This window comes from Adiantum capillus-veneris, chromosome 20 (genome assembly GCF_014529385.1).
Source record: "Adiantum capillus-veneris isolate H3 chromosome 20, ASM1452938v2, whole genome shotgun sequence".
In the NCBI taxonomy this organism is placed as follows: Eukaryota; Viridiplantae; Streptophyta; class Polypodiopsida; order Polypodiales; family Pteridaceae; genus Adiantum; species Adiantum capillus-veneris.
The window spans coordinates 84,493,227-84,517,496 of NC_140950.1; the positions used below are offsets into that span (position 1 = coordinate 84,493,227).

General features: G+C 48.4%; 1 protein-coding gene across 4 annotated transcripts in view; it reads right to left on the minus strand.

Moving 5' to 3' along the window:
• LOC147432849 (uncharacterized) overlaps positions 1–24,270 on the minus strand; it is a 169,208-nt gene that overhangs the window by 36,816 nt on the left and 108,122 nt on the right. For 3 of the 4 annotated variants that reach the window (XM_086491662.1, XM_086491660.1, XM_086491661.1), the window contains 4 exons: positions 4,953–5,003; positions 4,784–4,869; positions 4,533–4,671; positions 3,646–3,769 (listed from right to left, as the gene is read on the minus strand). In XM_086491662.1, coding sequence (XP_086347788.1) covers positions 3,646–3,769; positions 4,533–4,671; positions 4,784–4,869; positions 4,953–5,003 — 400 coding nt within the window. Of the gene's footprint in view, positions 1–3,548; positions 3,770–4,532; positions 4,672–4,783; positions 4,870–4,952; positions 5,004–24,270 lie in introns of all 4 variants that reach the window. The other variant, XR_015185466.1, reaches the window with a different exon arrangement.

Genomic DNA, 24,270 nt, shown 5'->3' on the forward strand with positions numbered 1-24,270 from the left:
TTGGACATACACTGAGAGCTCAATGTTTTGTACTAATGACTATTGGAAACCAGAAAAACAGATTTTGTACACTGTTGTATCCGAAAAACTTCTCTGTCTATTTACTGAATATGAACTGCACCTAAGCAAAGTGATAATGGAAGCCAAAAAAAATTAAAATGTACACTGCTATATAAAGTTCTTTGTTAATCGAACACTGTCTGTGCTACAGTAAGGCCAAACCACACCCCCCCCCCCCCCCCCCCCACACACACACACACACACACACACACACACTTTTTTTTGTAAATCTGCTTTGATTAATTTACAAGTGGGAAACCTCAAAGCAAGGAAAACCCACGAAAAGAAAGGGATACAAAACACGGAGCACTATGAGGCTCCGAAGGCTAGAAACAGTCAAAGTAAATCCTGTAGGTATCAAGAGTGATGTCTCCAGCGTCATAGGCAAAATGCAACGCTTGACCAAGAGATAATTTGAAATAGGGAAAGGGGTCAACAAAAGTGCCCTGGAACATTAAGGAGTTCCTATGATGCCAGATGGCCCACATAGTCTAAAATCTGACCCAGGTGAAGAAGACGGCAAACTGAGATTTTGGTGACCAAAGCACCCCAAAAAGCCAAAATCGTCTGTGAAAAGAGCCGGAAGGAAAACGCAGTCGAAGAGCAATCGACACTTGCCGAATGAAGGCTCTGGGGTGACGACAACACCACAGTAAGTGTGGCACGGTCTCCTCAGCTTCAAGGCATCTGGGCAGCGGGAAGGCGCATGCAACACACTGCCAACAAGTAGAGCTCCCACCAAGCACCGCCCCAAGAAAACATGTTCCTTCAAAGGCAGATGACTCTGCCAAATGTGAGACAATGTGTGTTGCCACCACAAGGATGACTCGGAAAGCGACCACAACTGATTACACTGTAACAGGGAACGGGGGGAACACAACCCAGACATTCTGAAACGGCGTTCCGGACGAGTCCTATTCCCGAAACGGAGATGGGAACGGAACGCCGGTCCGGAATGAGGTGTAACCGGAATGGTGTTCCGGAATGGGCGGAACATGAGGGGGAATGGCGAAACGCGGGGCGGAATGAGCAAAAGTAGGCATTTGGGGGAAAAAAAGTCGGCTTTTGGGAGCAGATTTGGGGCTGTTCGGGGAACATATTTGGTGCAGTTTGAGAGCAGGTTAGGGGGCAGATTTGGGGATGTTTAGGAGTTTATTTTGGACTAAGCTGAATTGAGGTAATTCAATCCTTACTTTAGGTGGACCGTTCCAACCCCGTTCCCGTCCCGTTCCGGACCCTCCCGTTCCCGTTCCCCGTTCCCATTCCGGGTAACTATGGCTGATTACCCTGATGCACAATCCATACATCATACTGAAGGATGGCATAGACACTGGCAGCTGAGATGCAGTCTAATCTAGTAGAAGCCAAATTCCAATCAGAGAAGCGAGAATCCACATCCAGAGGAGGAATGGGTGAATGAGCAGCAAGCATCCTTTGAATATCCCGCCATAGAGGAGAATAGTGAAGGCCCAATCCAAAGCGGGAGACGGCATCAGCGAAAGAAAGAACAAACACACACACACACACACACGCACACACACACACACACACACACTCACCAAAGCGGCCCAGCAACAGCAGGCGGAAACCCAGCAGAGCACACACTGACAAACTCGCGAGCTGTTTGGACGCAGGTCCCACAGTCAGACAGGGCGTGCAGGGCAGCTCTCGTGCATGGGATCTTCTCTCGTCACCTCGCTCTTTCACACGCACACACACACACACACACACCACACACCCACACACACACACACCGGGCGGTATATACAATCACACGCAATCTGGCGCAGGCACGAAGTGGCCACAGCTGCGTGCTGTCCAAAGCCCCAACACAGACGGAGGAAACCCTAACGCACGCGCGACGCAAGCGCAGAGCTTTGCAGGCATGGGGTTGTCGCAGGTGGGGCAACAACCCTAACGCGACGTGATAGCAACGCGTCGCAAGCACATGGTCACGCCCTGTGGGCAGGCTGAGACTGCGTGAAGGGCCTCTCTTTCTCTCTCTCTCTCTCTCTCTCTCACACACACACACACACACACACACACACACACACACACACATTTGAATGCATTACAGGCCTAGAGCTTTTCTCTGACACTTGCATGATTGGGGCATAAACATTCAACACACCAATAGTCTCTCCATGAAAACCAATGAAGGCCTGATAACTCCTACATCCACAATGGTATACCACCCTGAATCCACAATTGAGAAACATACACCAATGTCCTATAGTACCAAAAGCAGCAGACCAGAAAGTCTCATACCAATTGCAAGCAAATAATCGCGACACTAACTGCTGCTCTCACACAGATGATGCTCTTGAATCATCGGAGCATCAACTAGCCGAGCATCTCTGAAGATCCTGCCTCAAACGGGCAAAAACTGGGGCCCACGAAGACCTTGTATATTACATCAAACTATCCTCATGGGGAACCTGAAAAAACGGAGGCTATTGAAGCACCAAAGTGTGCAATCTTTGATGGTGGCTTGGACGGGCAGTAATCCACGTACGAGTGAAAGCCAGATTATGATAGACACATGCGGCAGGATAACTGCATACTAATCATAGCCCAAGTCCCCTGGACAACATCCCATGTTTCTGCCTCTAGCCAAGAATCCTCAAAAACAAATATATAGCTCTGTGAGTCTACAATCAATCCTGATGTGATCTTGTGCCATCTGTTGTGCTGATAAACTGAAATGTGATAAAGGCCAAACTGTGCAAGTCCTGATGTTATGCTTGTATTTTATGACACGATTAGGAACTACGCCTGTAACTATAGCTAAAAAATCCTCCACAAAAACATCATCAGCCTCAACTCTGTTTTGGCATTAAGTGCAGGTGGAGTGGCTGCTGAGCCATGTATCGACCTACTTGAGGTGAAAGGCGTGCTTGCATTTGGGAAGAAGTCAGAGGACATTGTGGATGTCAAAGCGAGAGAGGGAGCTAGCAATGCACTCTCTCTCTCCCTCTTCGTCTCTCTAGCTCGCTGTTGCTCTCGCTGCTTTGCTCATTCGCGTCACGATGCCTGTCACCCCCTGCCGTCCAGAGGACGGGTCACACACTCGTGATGATAATCTTGCCGATGGACAGAGTGAGGGAGAATGAACCCTAGCGATAGTGTCATTCGCGCTTCTTCGTTGGATACTCTCGTGTTCCATATCGAACACTCGTGGAAACGAGAGGGGTTGACGCGATTCTGAAGACTAAGACTCCACATAATTGATGCACCACTCATGCATCTCTTTGCTTCTTTCACCAAGACTACAGTATTGCACTGTGTGAGGTTAATGATGCAACATGATGAGACTGAGGCTTATGCACTCAACTATACCTATAGCAGATCACTTGAGGATACGAATCAATAACCCACAGAGACATTTTGCCATACAAACCTTCGGTTAACGGTCTGGCAACTACTGCATTTCTTCTGAAAGGAATGATGTTTGAGTACGCATAATGCACAACATAGGGTCAGACTACCTGGTCACACTCTTTGGAAAGCCACTCATGCATTTTTGCAAGCCACTTTAGAAAGCTTTCTACGGATGTGAAATCGTTTGTAGAAGACTCGAGGTACCTTTGACATTTTCCCTTTCTGTTCTGACAGATTTCCATGAACGCTTTTCAAACTCGGTGAAAGACGTTTAACATATTGATCTCCCTGCTTGGCAGTCCCCGAGCTTCCATATCCTGGCGAATCCCTGCTTGAACCACCACAAGGAAAAAAGGATTTTAAACAAATCTGTTACTCCAAGAGTCAGCTCTCGTGCTTTCTATTTAGATGAAGATAGGAATTTGCGAAAACTTCTTCATCAAATGACCACGCTCTAGATCAGATCAATTGTTAAAACAAAGGTAGGCAATTAAGTTCATAATATATGACCATGACTACATAACATGAAATAGAAAGCATATATGGACATAAGTTCTTGCACCACCCATTTGAACAATGTATTTATAGTTCAAGGCTTGGATCAAGCACCAGACAAGATATGAGTAAGCATTGCAAGTTCATAGACATTACAGTCTTTCAGCAGCAGCCATAAACAATGCATAAAAGGATAATATAGAAAACCTGACAAAAAAAAATAATCAGCTTAAATCCTCTTAACACTACATATTTCGATGAAACTGGTACTCTAATTGCTCCCCAAATTGGGAGTTCTAAACAGCCATATTGGAAATTCTCATGCATCATATGGCATAGCAGTTTAGTATCCACATTTCTTCTGACCTCTGATGCTTAAGACCCACGCTAAAAGTTTCCCAGGGTAGAAGAAAAGAGCCACTTTAGATGAAAAGTAGTTTTGCATTAGTAGCTTAATAATATTCAATGTCATGGCAAGATATTACTATGAGATGGCTTTTGTTGTAATGCACCATTATGTTTGGCAAAAAGCATTGTTTTCCTGTGAGGCATTGTAAGATGTAAGGAAAAAAAAGGCTGTAAAAGACCATGACAACCTGAAACATGCTGATGATGGTAATGAGGTGGATGCCCTTGTTAAATAATCTCTATATATGGGAAGTCTCAAATCTTCTTTGATGTTCAGCCTAGTTCTCTGAGGGGAATCAAATGTAGGACATGATGAGGCACGTGAACCTGCAAAGATAAAATCCAATACAGTACTTCAAAACTCCTGCAAAAATGTTTCCACATAATGACAACATTATTTATTTAATGAGTGGCACACTTAACCACTGAAAACAAGTACCATTCTTAGCACAACGCGTCTGATAGGGTGAGCTTTCCCTACTATGAAGAGGAGTTGTTTTACGGCTTCCTAGTAATGAATTTGCCCTTCCATAGAGAAAAATTGTCATTGAGAAATCTTTCTGTCAAAGAGCTTCGATAGAATCCCCATTTTATTGAAACAAATTTACCTGATTCTTCCATGTATGCCCTCCACATTATAAATTCCTTGTAGCTTGAGCCTGGTTATGTACATAATCTCTCTTTTTTTCTGAGCTGTTTTATTTTACTGATGATGAGAAGCTATACACGCTATGCATTTGCTCTCTCTCTCTCTCTCTCTCTCTCTCTCTCTTTGACAAGGCGATTGAGCTTAGGAAATCGAGACGACCACGACCGAGATGCAGAAGCACACTTCACCGGAGGAGACTACAACAAAGGATTAGAAGCATTCTAGCCAGACACCCAGAATGCTCCTAAGAAGTTTATTTAATACTTTGTATTTAGTTTTCACATTTATTTTCACACTTTTCACACTTAGTTAGTACTAAGGCACCCAGACATTGTAACAGATTCACCACTTTTGTATCAGTTTGGTCTCATAGGTCATCCTGGCCTTTTGAAGACGTTAATATAACATTTCATTTCATTTCTCTCTCTCTCTCTCTCTCTCTCTCTCTCTCTCTCTCTCTCTCTCTCTCTCATCATTGGTACTAGACTCATCATTGTAATCAGTTGGTCTCATAGGTCATTTTGGCCTTTTGTAGACGTTAATATATCATTTCATTTCATTTCATTTTCTCTCTCGGCCAGGAGACTGTGGAGTACACATATGCATATACCTATCTTGGGGTAGTATTCAGTGGACCGGTGTTTTCGCTAAGGAGAGCATCAGAGACTAGACTGACGAGAGCATATGCAGCTTTGGGAGGACCGGAGAGGATGTGTTCGCAGGTTCAGTTTCAGGAACCGCAAACAAAGCTATGGCTCTTTGACACTCTAGTGACTCCAGCTATGCTCTATGGAGTTTAGGTATGGGGACCCTCAGTAGACCACCATGGGAGATCTGGTAATACGGATGGATGGAGATGTATGGAGAGGCCTCTGGTCTCTATGATTGCTCGGATGATTCGGGCTAAGGCCTCAGTACCACATGAGATTATCCAAGCCGAGCTAGCCCCCCCCCCCTCGTGGTGGAGGCACTGACGAGATCGGTGTCCTTTATGCACGGTTTATGGGATCTCCCCAGAGACAGATACGCTCGGCTTGCCCTGGAGTCATCTCGACAAATAGCTCTACAAGGCGATACAGCATGTTGGTATGGACAGATGGCATCACGGTTCCAGTCGCATGGTCTCAATATGGATAGATTACCTCCGCTTCAATACTCCTTGGATGCACCCTCCTTGTCTCTCACACGGACAGAGATCACCAGGCTCATACGTCAGGATCTGATTCAACTAAATACTAGGAGCACATGGATACAACCGACACAGGAGTTGGGCACGAAGATGGCCTTCTACAACAGAGAGCATCTTATCCAACTCACGGAGAACGGATTTGTGACTAGGCCACCATACATGGATACACACTTATCTCATGGAATAAGATGCAGTATTGGACAGATACGCACATCCTCACATCAGCTCCAGATCGAGACTGGCCGATTCCGAGGGGTGCCGGCAGGAGCCAGGATATGTCACCTATGTAACTTAGAGCCAGAGACAGAACTGCACTACACATGCCACTGCCCGGTATACTATGAGATACGCGGACGCTTCCACTGCTTGTTTAGAGAAGGGTTCGGACCTTTTTCTAGAGTCATGAGATACAAGGATCAGAAGTGTCTCGGATTGTTCTTGCTAGAGCTGCGCAGACTTAGGGAGAGCTTGCTGAGGACATCAGGGGAAAGACAGTCTTAGAGACGAATCACATAGTTCTTTACACGAGACAGAGGAAAGCAAATGGGGCAGTCATTACAGCCTACTCATACTAGAGGTAAACTGCTTGACAGAGCCACTGAACTTAGCAGATCCAGACGTCCACGACCTCGAGGGGTCTCCCACTACCGACGAAGGTTGCAACAGAAGATACGTATCACTCTAGCTCGACATGCAAGACGCCCAACCAGAGTTCTGACCATGGAGGAAGTCGATGAGATCCGACAGCGACCGATGAGAGATTTCATCTGAACCCACAACCCCCCCCTCTCCCCCCCCCCCTTATTCCCTTTCTCCTTAGTGCCTTAGTGTTTGAGTGTTAGTTCTTTGTAACTTGGTAATTTCCGTACTCAAACATGGTATCAGATTCACCAATTGTAACTTTTTGGTCTCATAGGTCATTTTGGCCTTTTGAAGACGTTAATATAACATTTCATTTCATTTCTCTCTCTCTCTCTCTCTCTCTCTCTCTCTCTCTCTCTCTCATTTATCCTATGGGATACGATGTGATATTGGGCAGCTTGCAAGCCCCATACAAAGGCAACCTTCATGCTTTCAAACAAGCGGATAACACAAATGGAAAGGGAGATGAAAGAATGGAAAGCAGATAAGGAAGGATGGTGGAAAGAGAAGGCCAACCTTCTTCAAATGTTCCTCAACGAGGGCGCGCAATGGAAGCAGGAGAAAGAAGACCTGCAAGCAGAGCTACAAGCACTTAAGGTGGATTCACAAGCACTCAAAGAAGAGGTCTCAGCCCTCAAGCGAGAGCTGAGTGATAGAGCCAGCGGTTACCTAGAGGAAGGGGAATTCCAGCCCTCGGTGCTAGAGGAAATCAAGGTCATCAAGGAGCACGTACGGACGATCAAAGAGGAGGAGAAACAGAATGTGGTAAAGACGTCTTTGTGGATGGATGTGATCACGAAGACACAGAAGAAGGCAGATGAGGCCGAGAAATGGATAGAAGTCGCTAAGAAAGGGAAAGGGAAAGGGAAAGAAACCACATCTGTCCCCACTCCTACAATCATCAACATGACTTTAGAAGAAGAGCAGCGAAGGAAAACTAGAGCTTTGCATATAAGAGTAACCGGTCTAAAGGACCGAGATGATGTGGAAGGGGAAGTCGCAGCATGATGGGTAGTGAGGCTACTCATACAAAGGCATAGAGGGTAGGGAAGAAGACACAAGGAAATGGGGAGACTTCAAAAGAGAGAGCTTTAATCATCCGTTTCCCATCCATGGAGGCAAAGGACTTCTTGAAGAGGCGTCCTACACTAAAGAAAACGGGCATAATCCTTGGAAATGACCTCACTCTCACACAGCTTGCGCATATGAGAGAGGTAATGCTAGAGATTCAAGCGGCAAGGAAGAAGGGAAAGACGGCCTTCTACAGAGATGGCCGGGTGGTGATTGTAGAGCGGCGCTTGACATGATGGTGCGAGACCTATGGGACCACACTCAAAATTGCCACCTGGAATTGTAATGGATCTATGCGCCTTGTGCTTTTGAGGATAGTTTTACGGGAAGAGACATCGTCTTCTACTCTAAGACACATCAGGCCCCTGGGCAGTCTATGCCTCACATTAGTGGATATAGATGGGAGACAACCTGTAGACAGGAGACAAGATCAGAGCACAGAGGGCGGGGCTCAGGAGGAGTCGCAGTGTTATTCAGGGAGGAGTTGCAACCACTGATACATATAGCCCGTTGGGATGAGCAAGCTAGGTACATGTGGGTGAGACTGAGAGCAGAGACAGGAAAATATCTTTACATTGCTTCAGTACCATGTGCTATTGTCCGGGCAAAGCTAGCTGCCCCCCCACTAGTGGTTGAGGCGCTCACCAGATCCGTCTCCTTCATACATCGCATGTGGGAACTTCCCAGAGATAGATATGTCCGCCTTGCACTTGAGTCCTCTCGAGAGTTAGCCATGCAAGGAGATACAGCATGCTGGTACGGGGAGATGACATCATGGTTCCAGGCGCATGGGTTCAGCATAGACAGGTTATCTCCCTTTCAGTACTCACTGGATGCACCCTCTCTGACTCTTACACAGTCCAAGATCACCAGGCTCATCCGCCAGGACCTGACTCAACCAAACACCAAGAGGACATGGATACAACCAGCACAGGAGTTGGGCACGAAGATGGCTTTCTACAAAGAGCATCTTCTCCAGCTTACAGAGGACGGTTTTGTGACGAGGCCCAGATACATGGCCACCCACTTGTCTCATGGGATACGATGTGCTATTGGCCAGATACGCACATCTTCACACAAGCTGCGGATCAAGACTGGGAGACACAACGGAGTACTAGCAGAGGCCAGGATATGCCCCCTGTGTGACACTGAGCCTGAGACAGAGTTACATTACACATGCCACTGCCCCCTCTACTACGAGATACGAGGCCGCTTCCATTGCTTGTTCAGAGATGGCTTTGGACCACTCTCCAGAGTCATGCGGTACGAGGATCAGAGATGCCTGGGTCTGTTTTTGCTCGAGCTGCGCAGACACAGAGAGAGCTTGATGAGAGGAGAGGCTAGCCAGTCTCACAGACAGATCACAGAGTTCTTCAGAGCTGCCACTGGACACCCGGAGAAGCTACTACCACAGCAGAGCTCGTCGCCTTACACCAGAGGCACACCGAGTGACCGAGCGACCGAGATCTAGACGCCCACGACTGCGGAGGACTACACATCATCGACTGAGGCTGCATCAAAGGATTCATATCACTTTGGCCCGACACGCACGACGCCTGATCAGACTACTGACCATGGAGGAGATTGATGAGATCCGCCACTGATTGATGCTGGATCTCTTGTGACTAGCTATCCCAGCTAGCTGCTTAGTTCACACCTAGCAGTTTAGGATTCCATAGTATTTTATTTTGTTATTTTGTCATTTTGTCATCTTGTTACTCTGAATTTGTATCAAATCCATCACATTGTAACTTTCTGGTCTCATAGGTCACTTTGGCCTTTTGAAGACGTTAATATAACATTTCATTTCATTTCATTTCTCTCTCTCTCTCTCTCTCTCTCTCTCTCTCTCTCTCTCTCTCTCTAAGCACCTTCAACACGCAGTTAAGGTTTTGGAGCAAGTTTAGCAAGCCCAACAGGGCAAGCAGTTAGGGTTTCGTGCAGGTTCAACAGTACGCACAGTTAGGGTTTCGTGCAGGTTCTGCAAGCCCAGCAGCGCACGCAATTAAGGTTTTCATTTTCGTTTCGTGCGGATTCAACAACGCACACAATTAGGGTTTCGTTTTCGTGCAGGTTCAGCAGCGCGCACAGTTAGGGTTTCGTGCAAACTCAGCTGGCTCAGCAGCGCGCAGTTAGGGTTCACGTAGGTTCAGCAGGCTCAGAGCAAAACGCGCAAGGGCAGGACAGAGCACGCAGGTCACAGGGCAATGTGCAGGCAGATTTTTTCAAATACAGCAGATAGATTTTCTACGGGTTTTTTCAAAAAGTTAGAGGTTTTTAGACAATTGCAGAAATTGAATACGCCATGTATGCTTAATGCGGAAACATGTATGCATAATGTGGAAGCGCACGTGCGTGTAGATCTCCGCAACATTTTGTCTCATTTGTTAGTAACGACCAACCATGAGGAAGTAAAATGACAAGCCCGACCCCTTAAAGGACGCAGTCCAAAAATGCAAAGAAGAAATGGTCGAGACCATTAACAAGATCAACCGTCACTTATTAGGTATAATAAAACTGCTCGAAGATCGCGTTCTCGCCCAAGAAAGCAAGATCACTGCACTGGGAGATCGTGTGATGGCCCGAGATGAAGAGATTGCGTCACTCAAGAGGGAGCTCGCTGAGGCACGATCACGAAATACAGTTGAAGAAGGAGAATTGCAACCTTTAGTAATAGAAGAGCTCGACACAATCAAAGAGCAAGTGCGAGCCATCAAAGAGGGGAAACAAAGAAATGACGACCTCTTGGGTGGACGTTACTACAAAGACTCAACAGAAGGGAGATGAGGCCGAGAAATGGATTGAGGTTGCCAAAAAAGGAAAAAGCAAGGAAACAACAAAACATCCACACCCAACATAATTAACCTGACACTAGAAGAGGAGCAAAGAAGGCGTGTGCGCTCTCTAAATGTGAGAATTTGCAGCCTTAAAGACAAAGATAATGTGGACGAAGAGGTAAAAGAGCTCATGGCTTTGATGGGGGTTCATGAGCCGATGCACTCAAGAGCATGGAGAGTGGGCAACAAGAAAAATGGGAGCAAGGGGGAAACCTCGAAAGAAAGGGCACTCATCCTTTGTTTTTCCTCCATGGAAGCGAAGGACTTTTTGAAGAAGAGACCAACTCTTAAGAAAACGAGCATCTTTCTCGGGGATGATCTTACCCTCTCACAGATCACTCATATGCAGGAGGTAATGCCAGAGATTAGAGCGGCAAGGGAAAAAGGAAGATTGCTTTTTACCGAGATGGAAGAGTGGCGATATTGGAGCCACGCTCCACATGACGGTGTGAGACCTATGGAACCACACTTAAAGTTGCTACCTGGAATTGTAATGGATCTATGCGTCTTGATGTGGGTGCTTTTGAGGAAAGTTTAAGTGGGAGAGACATCATCTTCTACTCTGAGACACATCAGGCTCCTCAGCACACTATGCCTCACATTAGTGGATACAGATGGGAGACCGCTTCTAGACAGGAGACACGATCAGAGCAAAAAGGAGTGGCAATGTTATTTAGGGAGGAGTTGCAACCATTGATACATATAGCTCGTAGGGATGAGCAAGCTAGGTACATGTGGGTGAGACTGAGACAGACAGATATCTTTACATTGCTATTTGCTACTTTCCCCCGAGTACGTCAGTGTATGCACCACCCAGAGGGTAGTCCCCCTTTTCTATTTTGGATGATGACATCTGGGAGTTCTCTAGAGATGGTGACATCATCACTTTAGGGGACTTCAATGCTAGGACTGCCCATCATCGGACAGTTTTTTATGTTACATCAGAGGAGATGCTGAGAGAGCTGGATGTTGCAGAGACGGGCCTATCCAGACTGTCACAGGATGGCGAACATACCGAGTATGGACGACACTTGATAGACATGGGGATTGCACATGGATTGGTCATCTTGAATGGCCTGTAGAGATTTCTTGATGCGGGGGGTTTTACATGCTTTCCACATAGACATGGAGCCAGAACAGTGGATTATGTCATGGCACAGCCGAGTCTCATCTCTAGTATCCAGGACCTCACGGCTGGACCCAGACCTGTTGGTGTGGCAGTGGATCATGCTCTTGTGTCATTGACCATCTCTTTCCAGTTTCAATGTGTGTAGCACACAGGCTACAAGTAGCAGCCCCTACTCGCTACACTTTCGTGCGGGAGATAGACTGTGTATACATAGATGGGATCTACAGACGCCTGTGTACAGAAGAGCCAGGGCGACCTCTGGAGGAGCTTACTACTATTTTGACACAGACACTACATGATGCAGCAGTAGAGACATACCCACACACCCAACGTGAGTAGAGATGCCGTTCTGGGAGCATGCCCCCAGAACAGCTGGTATGATGAGGAATGCCGTGAGACTAGAGCTAGACTTCAGAAGGAGGTGCTTTTGGGGGACATCACTCACAGACAGTCACAGACTAACTTCCGGTGCCTAGTGCGGCGGAAGAAGAGGGCATTTTTGGCTCGCCTAGAGCAGGACCTATACAAGCTATTCTTGACTCAGGACTCACGTGAGGCATCGCGGCTCTTTCATGAACACTCCCCCCCTGCCATTACCTCTACAGAGGCCTGGGGCTAGTACGCGTCGTCTCTGTACACAGTTCCTGGACAGTTGCCCCTTCCCGACACCATGTCCCCACACATGTGCTTTTTTCACTGTTGAGATGGTGAGGAAGGCCATTGACAGGATGAGGACTGGGAGAGCATATGATCATGATGGCTTACTGGCTGAGCATTTCATGCATGCTAGAGATCTACTAGAAGAGCTTCTAGCAGTTATGTTTAACCGTGCCCTGTGTGAGGGCTTGCCTGATACTTGGAGCCTATCTACTATTGTACCTATCTTTAAGTCAGGAGACCCTATGGAGCCTGGGAATTATCGCACTATCATGATCGGACACACATTGACACGGTTGTACGCATCCATTCTTGAGCAGCAGTTGAGCATATGGACAGAGAGAGAGAGAGGATACGTGCAGCCGGGCATGCAGGGTTCATGAGAGGTTTTTCTACGCTTGACCATATCTTGACACTCAGACCCATCATTGAGGAGGGTAGATCACATCGGAGACGGATCTATTGTAGCTTTGTGGACTTCCGCAAAGCATTTGACACAGTACCAAGAGCTAGATTGATGCGCAGATTACAGGAGATGGGAGTACCCACAAAGCTCATTTTGGGGGGTCATGGCATTATACAGGTCAGCAGTGGGGCATGTACGCACCTCAGAGGGCTTATCTACAGCGGTTCACTCCACTACTGGGGTGAAGCAGGGTTGCCCGCTCTCTCCTACTCTATTTGGTATGTATGTGGATGAGGTTTCTGACTACATTGAGAGAGATGGTGATAGAGGTGCATAGTTGGCAGAGACATGGATTCCACTATTGTTATATACTGATGATATTGTGTTGATCTCCGACTCTCCGGAGGGGATGCAACGTCACTTGGATGCTTTGCATAGGTTCGCCCATGAAAGTGGTTTGTCTGTCAACCTTGGTAAAACCAAGGTCATGGTATTTAATACCACCCCACAGTGGATCCGGAGGTCAGCGCCCGCATTCGCATCCGGCCAGGAGACAGTGGAGTATATAGATGCTTACACTTACCTTGGAGTGGTTTTCAGTGGACCAGCATTTTCATTGAGAAGAGCAGCTGAGACTAGACTTACCAAAGCCCATGCAGCATTGGGTAGATTGGAGAGGATGTGTTCACATGTTCAGTTTCAGGAGCCTCGGACGAAGCTCTGGCTCTTTGACACTTTGATGGCTTCTGCATTGCTCTATGGAGCTGAGATTTGGGGACCTTCATTGGATCATCACAGGAGGACATGTCGCACTGATGGATGGGGGGACATGGAGAAGCCACTACTCTCTATGATCTCACGGCTCATTAGAGCCAAGGCTTCAGTACCACGTGCCATTATCCCGGCAGAGCTAGCTGCCCCCCACTAGTGGTGGAGGCGCTCACCAGATCTGTCTCCTTCATACACCTCATGTGGGAACTTCCCAGAGACAGATATGCCCGCCTTGCACTTGAGTCCTCTCGACAGTTAGCCATGCAGGGAGATACAACATGTTGGTACGGGGAGATGACATCATGGTTTCAGGTGCATGCGTTCAGCATAGACAAATTGCCCCCCTTCCAATACTCACTGGATGCACCCTCTCTGACTCTTACACAGTCCGAGATCACCAGGCTCATCCGCCAGGACCTGACTCAGCTAGACACCAAGAGGACATGGATACAACCAGCACAGGAGTTGGGCCCGAAGATGGCTTTCTACAGAGAGCAGCTTCTCCAGCTTACGGAGGACGGTTTTGTGACGAGGCCCAGATACATTCACTTATCTCATGGGATACGATGTGCTATTGGCCAGATACGCACATCTTCACACCAGCTGGGGATCGAGACTGGGAGATATCGAGACTGGGAGATACAGTGGAGTACTGGCAAAGGCCAGGACTTGCCTCCTGTGTGACATGGAGCCTGAGACAGAGTTGCACTACACATGCCACTGCCTTGTCTACTACGAGATACGTGGCCGCTTCCACTGCTTGTTTAGAAAGGGCTTCGGACCACTCTCGAGAGAGGATCAGAGATGCTTGGGTCTGTTTTTGCTCGAGCTGCGCAGACACAGAGAGAGCCTAACGAGGAGAGGCTAGCTAGTCTTAGAGACAGATCACAGACTTCTTTAGAGTAGACACTGGGCACCCGGAGGAGCTACTACCACAGGAGAGCTCGTCGCCTCACACCAGAGGCACACTGATCGACCGAGCGACCGAGCTAGGGAGATCCAGACGCCCACGACTGCGCAGGACTACACAGCATCGACGGAGGCTGCATCAGCGGATTCGGATCACTTTGGCCTAACATGCACGACGCCCGATCAGGCTATTGACCATGGAGGAGATTGATGAGATCCGCCCGCGACCGATGCTGGATCTTTTGTAATTTAGCTATCCCACCTAGCTGTTTATCTCACACCTAGCAGTTTAGGATTCCATAGTATTTTATTTTGTCATTTTTGTTACTCTGGCTTTGTATCAGATCCACCACATTGTAACTTTCTAGTCTCATAGGTCACTTTGGCCTTTTGAAGACGTTAATATGACATTTCATTTCATTTCATTCTCTCTCTCTCTCATTTTCTGATGTGCCAGAGCTACACACACGTGCCTATACTGCTATGCTGCACACACAGGGTAGCCACTATCCGCGGAGTCGGAGCTACCACCCACTCATCAGACTTCACAGTCCACTTATACCAAAGGTGTATTAGTGGACACAGCCACTGAGCTCGGGAGAGCTAGGCGCCCACGTCTACGAGGGCGACTACGACATCGACGGAGGCTTCAGTAGAGGATCAAGACTATTCTAGCATGATATGGGAGACACCCAGTACGACTATTTACAGAGGCGGACATTGACGAAGCTCTTCAGCGACCAATGCAATACTTTCTTGGACAATGCCCAATGGCGGGCATCCTCGGGCATTGACGATGATGATGATACTTTTAGTCTTTAGTCTTTCACTTTACTTCATTTTATGTTTGTACCCAAACATTGGATTGAATCCACAAGGATTGTATCAGTTTGGTCTCATAAGTCATTTTGGCCTTTTGAAGACGTTTAATATAACATTTCATTTCATTTCATTTCATTTCATCTCTCTCTCTCTCTTTGTACTTTTTGTACCCAGACCTGGTATTAGATTCATCACATGTAACCTTTTGGTCTCATAGGTCATTTTGGCCTTTTGAAGACGTTCATATTACATTTCATTTCATTTCTCTCTCTCTCTCTCTCTCTCTCTCTCTCTCTCTCTCTCTCTCTCTCTCATGGGTTTGAACTCTCTCACTGTTTTTAGGGTTTTGCCCCGACTTTTTTTTACTGTTTTTAGGGTTTCAGAATTGTTTTCTGGCCGTTTTTAGGGTTTCTCCATTGTTTTTCTGCTCTTTTAAGGTTTTGAAACTTTTTTTTGGCTATTTTTAGGGTTTCAAAGCTGATTTTCTCTTTTTTTTAGTGTTTCACAATCTTTTCTTGTTTTGTAGGGTTTCTTGTATTTTTTGGTTGTTTTAGAGTTTCTCTCTCTCTCTCTCTCTCTCTCTCTCTCTCTCTCTCTCTCTCTCTCTCTCTCGCAATGGAGACTAAGAGCAACTCACCCATGTGCAAGTCTCCCTCGACGGTAACGAAGGCAACATTCATGGTTACGAACAAGAGAATAACACAGGTGGAAAAAGAGATGAAAGAATGGAAAATGGAGATGGAATGATGGTGAAAAGAAAAGGCCAACCTCATTCAAATGGTCTTCAATGAGGGCAAGCAATGGAAAAAGGAAAAGTTCTGACTTTCAGGTAGAAGTCCAAGCGCTCCGGAAGGAAGTCTCAGCTCTCAAGCGAGAGCTTGCAGAAACTAGAGCGAGGAGTGGACTTGAAGAAGGAGAAATCCAACCCTCGATGATAGAGGAACTCAAAGTTATCAAAGAACAAGTGCGGAAGATCAAAGAAGAAGAGAAGCAACATCATCGTGTGTAGATGTAACAACGAAAACACAAACGAAGGTAGATGAGGCCGAGAAATGGATAGAAGTCGCCAAGAAAGCAAAAGGGAAAGAATCAACAACCATCCCCACTCCCACAATCATCGACATGACCCTAGAGTAAGAGAAAAAAAGGAAGGCTAGAGCTTTACATGTACGAGTGACCTGTCTAAGAGACTGTGATGATGTGGAGGGGGAAGTCAAAGAACTTCTAGTTGTGATGGGTAGTTAGGCCACTCACACAAAGGCATGGAGAGTGGGGAAGAAGAGAGAAGGAAATGGGGAGACTTCTAAGGAGAGAGCGTTGATCTTTCGCTTCCCCTCCATGGAAGCAAAGAAGGATTTCTTGAAAAAGCATCCTACACTTAAAAAGACAAGGATATTCCTTGGGGACGACCTCACACTCTCATAGCTTGCTCATATGCAAGAAGTTATGCATGAGATAAGGATAGCCCGAGGGAGAGGCAAATTGGCCTTATATAGAGATGGATGAGTGGTTATTAAGGAGAGGCGCTCTACATGACAGCGCGAGACCTATGGGACCACACTCAAAGTTGCTGCTTGGAATTGTAATGGATCTCTACGCCTTGATGTGGGTGCTTTAGAGGATAGTTTCACTAGGAGGGACATCATCTTCTATTCTGAGACACATCAGGCCCCTGGGCAGTCTGAGCTTGCAGACAGGAAACTCGATCAGAGCATAGAGAACGAGGCTCAGGGAGACTGGCAGTCTTATTCAGGGAGGAGTTGCAGCCATTGATACATATAGCCCGTGGGGATGAGCACGCTACGTACATATGGGTGAGACTGAGGGCAGAGACAAGCAGATACCTCTACATTGCTATTTGCTACTTTCCTCCGAGTACGTCAATATATGCACCACCTAAAGGACAATCCACCTTTTCTATTTTGGATGACATATGGGAGTTCTCTGGGGATGGTGACATTATCATCCTTGGGGACTTCAATGCTAGGATTTCCTACCACCAGACAATATTTTATGATACTTTAGAGGAGATGTTGAGGGAGTTGGATGTTGCAAAGATGGGCCTATCTAGAATATCACAAGATGTGGAGCATACTCAGTACAAACGGCACTTGATAGACTGGGGACTGCACATGGATTGGCCATTTTGAATGGCCTACAAAGATTTCCTGATGCGGGAGGTTTTACATGCTTTCCACATAGACATGGAGCCAGCACAGTGGATTATGTCATGGCACAACTGAGCTTTATCTCTAGTATCCAGGACCTCATAGTTGGACCTAGACCTGTTTGTGTGGCAGTAGATCATGCCCTTGTGTCGATGACCATCTCTTTCAAGTTTAGTGTAGCGCACACACCACGGATAGTAACCCTTACTCACTACACCTTAACACAGGAGACGGACTCTGTCTACATAGATGGGATCTGCAAACGCCTATGTACTTAGCAGCTAGGGCGACCTCTAGAGGAGCTTACTACTATACTGACACAAACATTGCATGATGCAGTAGCAGAGGCATACCCACACACCCAGCTTGAGCAGAGACGACGTTCTGGGAGCATGCCCCAAAACGGCTGGTAATGATGAGGAGTGCCGCGAGACGAGAGCCAGGCTTCAAAGGGAGGTGCTTTTGGGGGGCATCACTCATAGACAGTCACAGATTTCTTTTTGACGCCTAATGCGGCGAAGAAGAGGGCATTTCTGGCTCGACTGGAGCAGGATCTATATAAATCATTCTTGAGTCAGGACTCAGGTGAGGCATGGCGACTCTTTCATGAGCACTCCTCCCCTCCTGCCATTACTTCTACAAAGGCTTGGGGCCAGTATGCGTCATCTTTGTACACAGTTCTTGGACAACTGCCTCTTCCTGAACCCCCCGAGCCATGCCCACACACATGTGCTTTTTTCACCGCTGAGATGGTGAAGAAGGCTATTTGATAGGATGAGGACTGGGAGAACATATGATCATGATGGCTAGTGAGACTGGCATCAAAGAAGAGGAGGGGTCCACACCCGGGAGTGATGGGAAAGCCCTATGCATGAAGCTCGGGTACAAAGAAGACGAGGAGCTACCCTTCTCCAGAGTTCGGAGAGCCGGTAAAGATAAAGATTCACAAAAAAAGAGCCCTCATCCTCCAACTCACCTCCGAGGAGTCTCGAACATCCTTCATCCGATAGAGGGTTATCCTGAGAGGGCTCGAGGGGTCCCTTGTCTACCTTGACGACGACCTCACATAGATGCAACAGGACCACCGCCGAGCATGCATACCTAAGTCAAGAAAGCTCGTAAAGAAGGGAAAAGGGCGGTATACCGAGATGGTAGGGTCATCATTGATGGCAAGACCATTGCATAGGGACTTGTGGCCTATGGGACACATGAGGAGATCCACCTCGCGGTTTGGAACTGCAACGGGGATCTATGGACACATCCAGAGAGGCTTGAGGAGATGATGAGAGGACGAGACCTCATTCTTTTGATAGAGACACATGAGAGTCTAGAGCAGAATCTATAAAGATTCATGGCCTTCAATGGGAGTCCTCACATCGAGATAGCACCCGCTAGCACACCACACAAGGGTTAGGAGGGGTGGCTATACTCTTCAGGCAGGGACTCTGGAAAAGGATTCAGATTGTTGCACAAGACCCATAGGCCGGTTACCTTTGGATCCGCTTTGAGCTATCACAGGCCACGAATATCTACACCTATCTACACCACCCTCTGCTACTTCATCCCCTCGGGCACTAGATTTGTTGCCACGGAGACAGCAAGGGAGAGGGAGGAGAGATCTTCCCCATACACATGCTTGTCAAATGAGATTATGGAGTACTCTGCACTAGGGGAAGTCTTCCTTATGGGAGACTTCAATGCCAGGACATGCAGGAATCAATGTGAGACATACGACACAAAGGACCTGTGGCACTTTTCGCCATACAGGAGGCCACCATGACAGAGTGAGCAAACACAACTCGCACCACAGAGTACGGCAATCATTTGCTCAGATTAGGCTCTGCCTCGTTATTTATAACGGGATAGCACAATGGCCTACTTCAGGAGAACTGACATGCATACCACATGAAGTTGCAGCCGGGGAGGGGGCAATATCGTGGATTACATCATGGGATCCAGAGAGCCACCCACCTACATAGCTCTTTCACCATCCCACCAATTGCCTCCACTGTCAAAAGTGGGCTCGAACTGCTCTGATGGCCAGGGGACTCATCGTGATGACCTTGGATGCCATCTCGGAGGTCTCGAACTCTATCTGATAGTAGCTTCGTCCGAGGAACTAAACATCCAAGATCTTGCCCACCTCGGCAAGGAGGCGGGCCTGGAGAAGATCGCGCACCTCTCCTCTGCTGGGTCTAGTCCCGAGAATCTTGCAGATGAAGAAAGTCGCCTGCTGCAGGTGTTCCACCTCTGCTGCGAGGCTCGCTTGCTCTGTCGGCGCGAGAGCAAGTTGGATGGTGGGCTCTGCAGGGTCGGGCGAGAGGGCTTCCTGGGAGTCCCTTTGAGGTGGAGCATGAGCCTCCATTAGTGTCTACTGCCGTGAAGAAAGGGCAAAATGTCGATGACGAGCGGTGGCACTCTGCTAGCCGAGCGCGGGGGAGATGCTGACAAAACCAGCCGAGCCAAACCAGGGGGAAAGAAGGGGGGGGGAGTGCGAGGTTGGAGCGGGCGGGCTGAGGCGCGAGGGGGGGGGGGGGGGGGGGGGGGGGGGGGGGGCTGAGATGCGGCGGGCTGAGGCGGCAATGCTGAGAGCTGGCTGCACGCTGTGGCTGATGCATGATGGTGCTGAATGCAGGTAGCGGGCGGGTAGGACAGGGCAAGGCAAGCAACGCGAGGGAGGCAGGCTGCACGTCGGTGCTTAGTGCAATCAGCGGGCGGGCAGGGCAGGGCAGGCAGCACGAGGGAGGCTGGGGGGGGGGGGGGGTGCAGAGCGTGCGCAGGGGAGAAGGCCAGGGCAGCAGCGAGCATCACCACTCTCAAACCTGAATTGCAAGAATGAAAACTTTTTATGCTCTATAAGTTGCAGGACAAGGATTTAAAAATCCTTAATCCTTTTCCTGTTTTAGGCCCCTCGGCCATACTTTCTGGGTTCAGAACTTCCTCTGTTCTTCGGGTTTGGTTTCTCGTCTACTCGGCCATTTGTCTTCCAGTTGGGCACGCGACGTCTTCCTGGGAGTCCCTTTGAGGTGGAGCATGAGCCTCCATTAGTGTCTACTGCCGTGAAGAAAGGGCAAAATGTCGATGACGAGCGGTGGCACTCTGCTAGCCGAGCGCGGGGGAGATGCTGACAAAACCAGCCGAGCCAAACCAGGGGGAAAGAAGGGGGGGGGGGGGGGGGAGTGCGAGGTTGGAGCGGGCGGGCTGAGGCGCGATGGGGGGGGGGGGGGGGGGGGGGGGGCTGGGATGCGGCGGGCTGAGGCGGCAATGCTGAGAGCTGGCTGCACGCTGTGGCTGATGCATGATGGTGCTGAATGCAGGTAGCGGGCGGGTAGGACAGGGCAAGGCAAGCAACGCGAGGGAGGCAGGCTGCACGTCGGTGCTTAGTGCAATCAGCGGGCGGGCAGGGCAGGGCAGGCAGCACGAGGGAGGCTGGGTTGGGGGGGGGGGGGGGGGGGGGGGGGGGGGGGGGTGGGGGGTGCAGAGCGTGCGCAGGGGAGAAGGCCAGGGCAGCAGCGAGCATCACCACTCTCAAACCTGAATTGCAAGAATGAAAACTTTTTATGCTCTGTAAGTTGCAGGACAAGGATTTAAAAATCCTTAATCCTTTTCCTGTTTTAGGCCCCTCGGCCATACTTTCTGGGTTCAGAACTTCCTCTGTTCTTCGGGTTTGGTTTCTCGTCTACTCGGCCATTTGTCTTCCAGTTGGGCACGCGAAGTCATTACTTTGTGATAGGGGAAGAGTCCCTTCGTGCATCCACACTATGCGCCGTGCAAGCATGAGTCTGAGCATCATGCCCTACTTGAGTACCCAGCTTTTGATCACTTTCGAACTTGCTTTCCTCACATCTTCAGCCCAGGCCACTCCTTACATACCTTTGTCTCCTACCCACTTCAAGGACTCTTAGTTGGCACCCACATATCCACAATCCTCAAGCATCGAGTCATTGATCAACTCAACGTAGAGCATGTGACATGCTTGGTTTTGGCCCATACGTCATTTGACCTTGGAGGACAATAAGGCAATCTCTCTGTCTTCCTCTCTATGTGGAGAGAGATGGAGAGACCACTAGTCACTATGGTCTCTGGGATGATCTCATGTAAGGCCGCAATGCCACATGAAGTCGTTAAAGAGTGAAATTGGGAGCAACACTGATTGAGGTTGAGGCCCTAGCTAGATAGGTATCTTATACACACGGCTTGTGGGAGCCTCTAGGTCATCGTTATGCTAGATTGACGCTCAAGTCATCTCGACAACTAGCCATGGGGAGAGACTCAAGATGTTGGTACGCATAGACGCCAACCTGATTTTGATAGCATGGCTTCACCATGGACATAGTACCACCCTTGTAGTATTCCTTGGACGTATCATGCTTGCATTCGTTACATGGGACGGCGGGTCGCGGTCGGGAATGGGAATGGGGACGGGGACAGGACGGCAAAAGTCAAGAAACGGGGACGGGGTCGGAACGACTAAAAAAAAAAAGAGTTTTTTGGCATTATTTGACCTACACACATGCCACACACATAGAGCATCACTTTGACCACAAATTTACACTAAATAGACCAAAGAGCACGAGTCATATAGGCACAAATGTGCTAATAAAACATCGATGGATACAAAATGAAAAGTGCATGGCACAAGGGCTTAAAAAGGACTTAGGACAAGCCTCAAGGATAACAAAAAGTACAAAGGGCTAGGCAGACTCTAGAGGAGTAGACTCTAGACTCCAGAGTGATCAATGATCATCAAACTCAAGAAGTGCTCGCCTGCTGAATCTCCATATCGTCGTCGTAGTCGAGGTCGTCAGCGACATATGAGGCCTCGCGAGGCTCGCATTGAGGCTCGAAGTCCTCCTCTAGCTCCTCCAAAAGTGTCTCGGCGATTCCCTTGTGCCATCTCCCACTCAATGAAGGGATCTGCCTTGTGTGTGACGCTCTTGGCAAGCATGCACAAGTTAGCCCTCACAAACACCAAATCATTGGCCCTCTGGACCCCAAGGCGATTCCTCTTCTTAGAGGCAATGTGGCTATACACACTCCATAGTTGCTCCAAGAAACTAGTGGTACATGCTTGGCTAAGGACACGAACAGCCAAGCGCTGCAAATGTGGGCCATCTCCTCCATAGTCCTCCCACCACAAAACCGAGCCAATCTTGTTGCGATCAACCTGTGCATCTACACATCCATAGGAGCCCTTCTTTTGCCTGTAGTTGAGTAGCTCGTCTCTAATCTTGCGCCTAGTGTCACTGCTAGGCTCAAGGAGCTCCAATGCAAGCCGCCATCCTTTGCTCACCTCCTTGTCGGTCTCTTGACGCCTTCCCTGAAACTCCGGGTCAAGCACATAAGTTGCCGCATGAAGTGGAGAGTAGTATCCATTCCACCTCGACTCACACAAGCCATGAATCTCCGCATACTGAACAGGGTCAGGCACAAGCTTCTCAAGTGTCTCTATCATCTGATCCATGGCTTCGTAGACTTTGCCGATACATGGCTGCAAGCCATCCACAACTCGAAGTAGGTGTAGAATAGGCTTGACCATGGCGTCAAGAGTCTTCACCTCCTTCCACCAAGCGGAGTCGTCGGCCCATTCTCGGCATTTCAATCATGTTGCTGATGCAGACTCCGGCATGGCTTGGAACTCATCACTGAGAAAGAGGCCCCTTAAGGCTCCACCACATGTAAACAAGAGGCCTAGGATAAGCCAATTGAATGCAAATCTTGTCTCTGAATATTTGAGAAAGGACAAGTGGCTCCTCTTTAAGAACTCATGGTGCACTTTTTGATGGTTGAGCACAAAGGAGACAATTTGAGAGGCGTCACCAATGGTGGGTGAAATCCATGACAAGCTCCCTATGTCCTTGAGGAGGTTATTGAGGCAATGCGCTATGCAAAATGTGACATGGATGCTGGGATACATGCCCTCAATGATAGCCCCGGCTGCCCTATTTGACGCCTCTCCATTTGCAACCATACAAAGGACATTTTCCGGGCCGGCGATCTCTATGGTGCTTGTCCACTCCGCAACAAGCATCTCCGCGGCCTTGCCACTGTCGGATGCATCTTGTGACTCCACAAAGTACATCTCCCCCCAATAGTAGGCCACCACTCCGTGGATGGACCGCTTGCGGGTGTCGCTCCATCCATCTACAAGGAGAGAGACACCATTTGTCTTCCACAAATCCTTTGTTGCTTGGGCCGCTTGCTCCACGGCAAGCTTCTCTTTGTCAAGGAGGGTGGTGCAAAGCCTCTCCAATGAAGGTGGCAATAAGAGGAGCCATATTCCCCTATTTTCGTAACCATGGTTCGAAAGTATGAAGACCTATCCACACAAAATAGAGCATGTTGTGTTAGTATGGAGAGTCGAAAGTCAAGACCCCATAATGAATACAAAATGGGAGATTGCAATGTGCATATGCCAAGGGAAACTCACTGCAAAGCATGGAAGGCAATGTGGTCGTGGAAGAAGAATCGGGCAACCGACCTATCCACCTCTTCCTTCAATTTAGGATTCCAATTTTCGTTGAGGGTGCTTTGGGGATGCGCAACGGAAGAGGATGGTGTAGATGCATTTGTCTTGAATGCTTAAGAGGTGGAGTCAAGGTTGGCTTCCCTTTGCTCTCGCGGTGTCGCCGTGGCGGAGGGATCAACGATAACAAAACGGCCCCTCTTAGCCGCT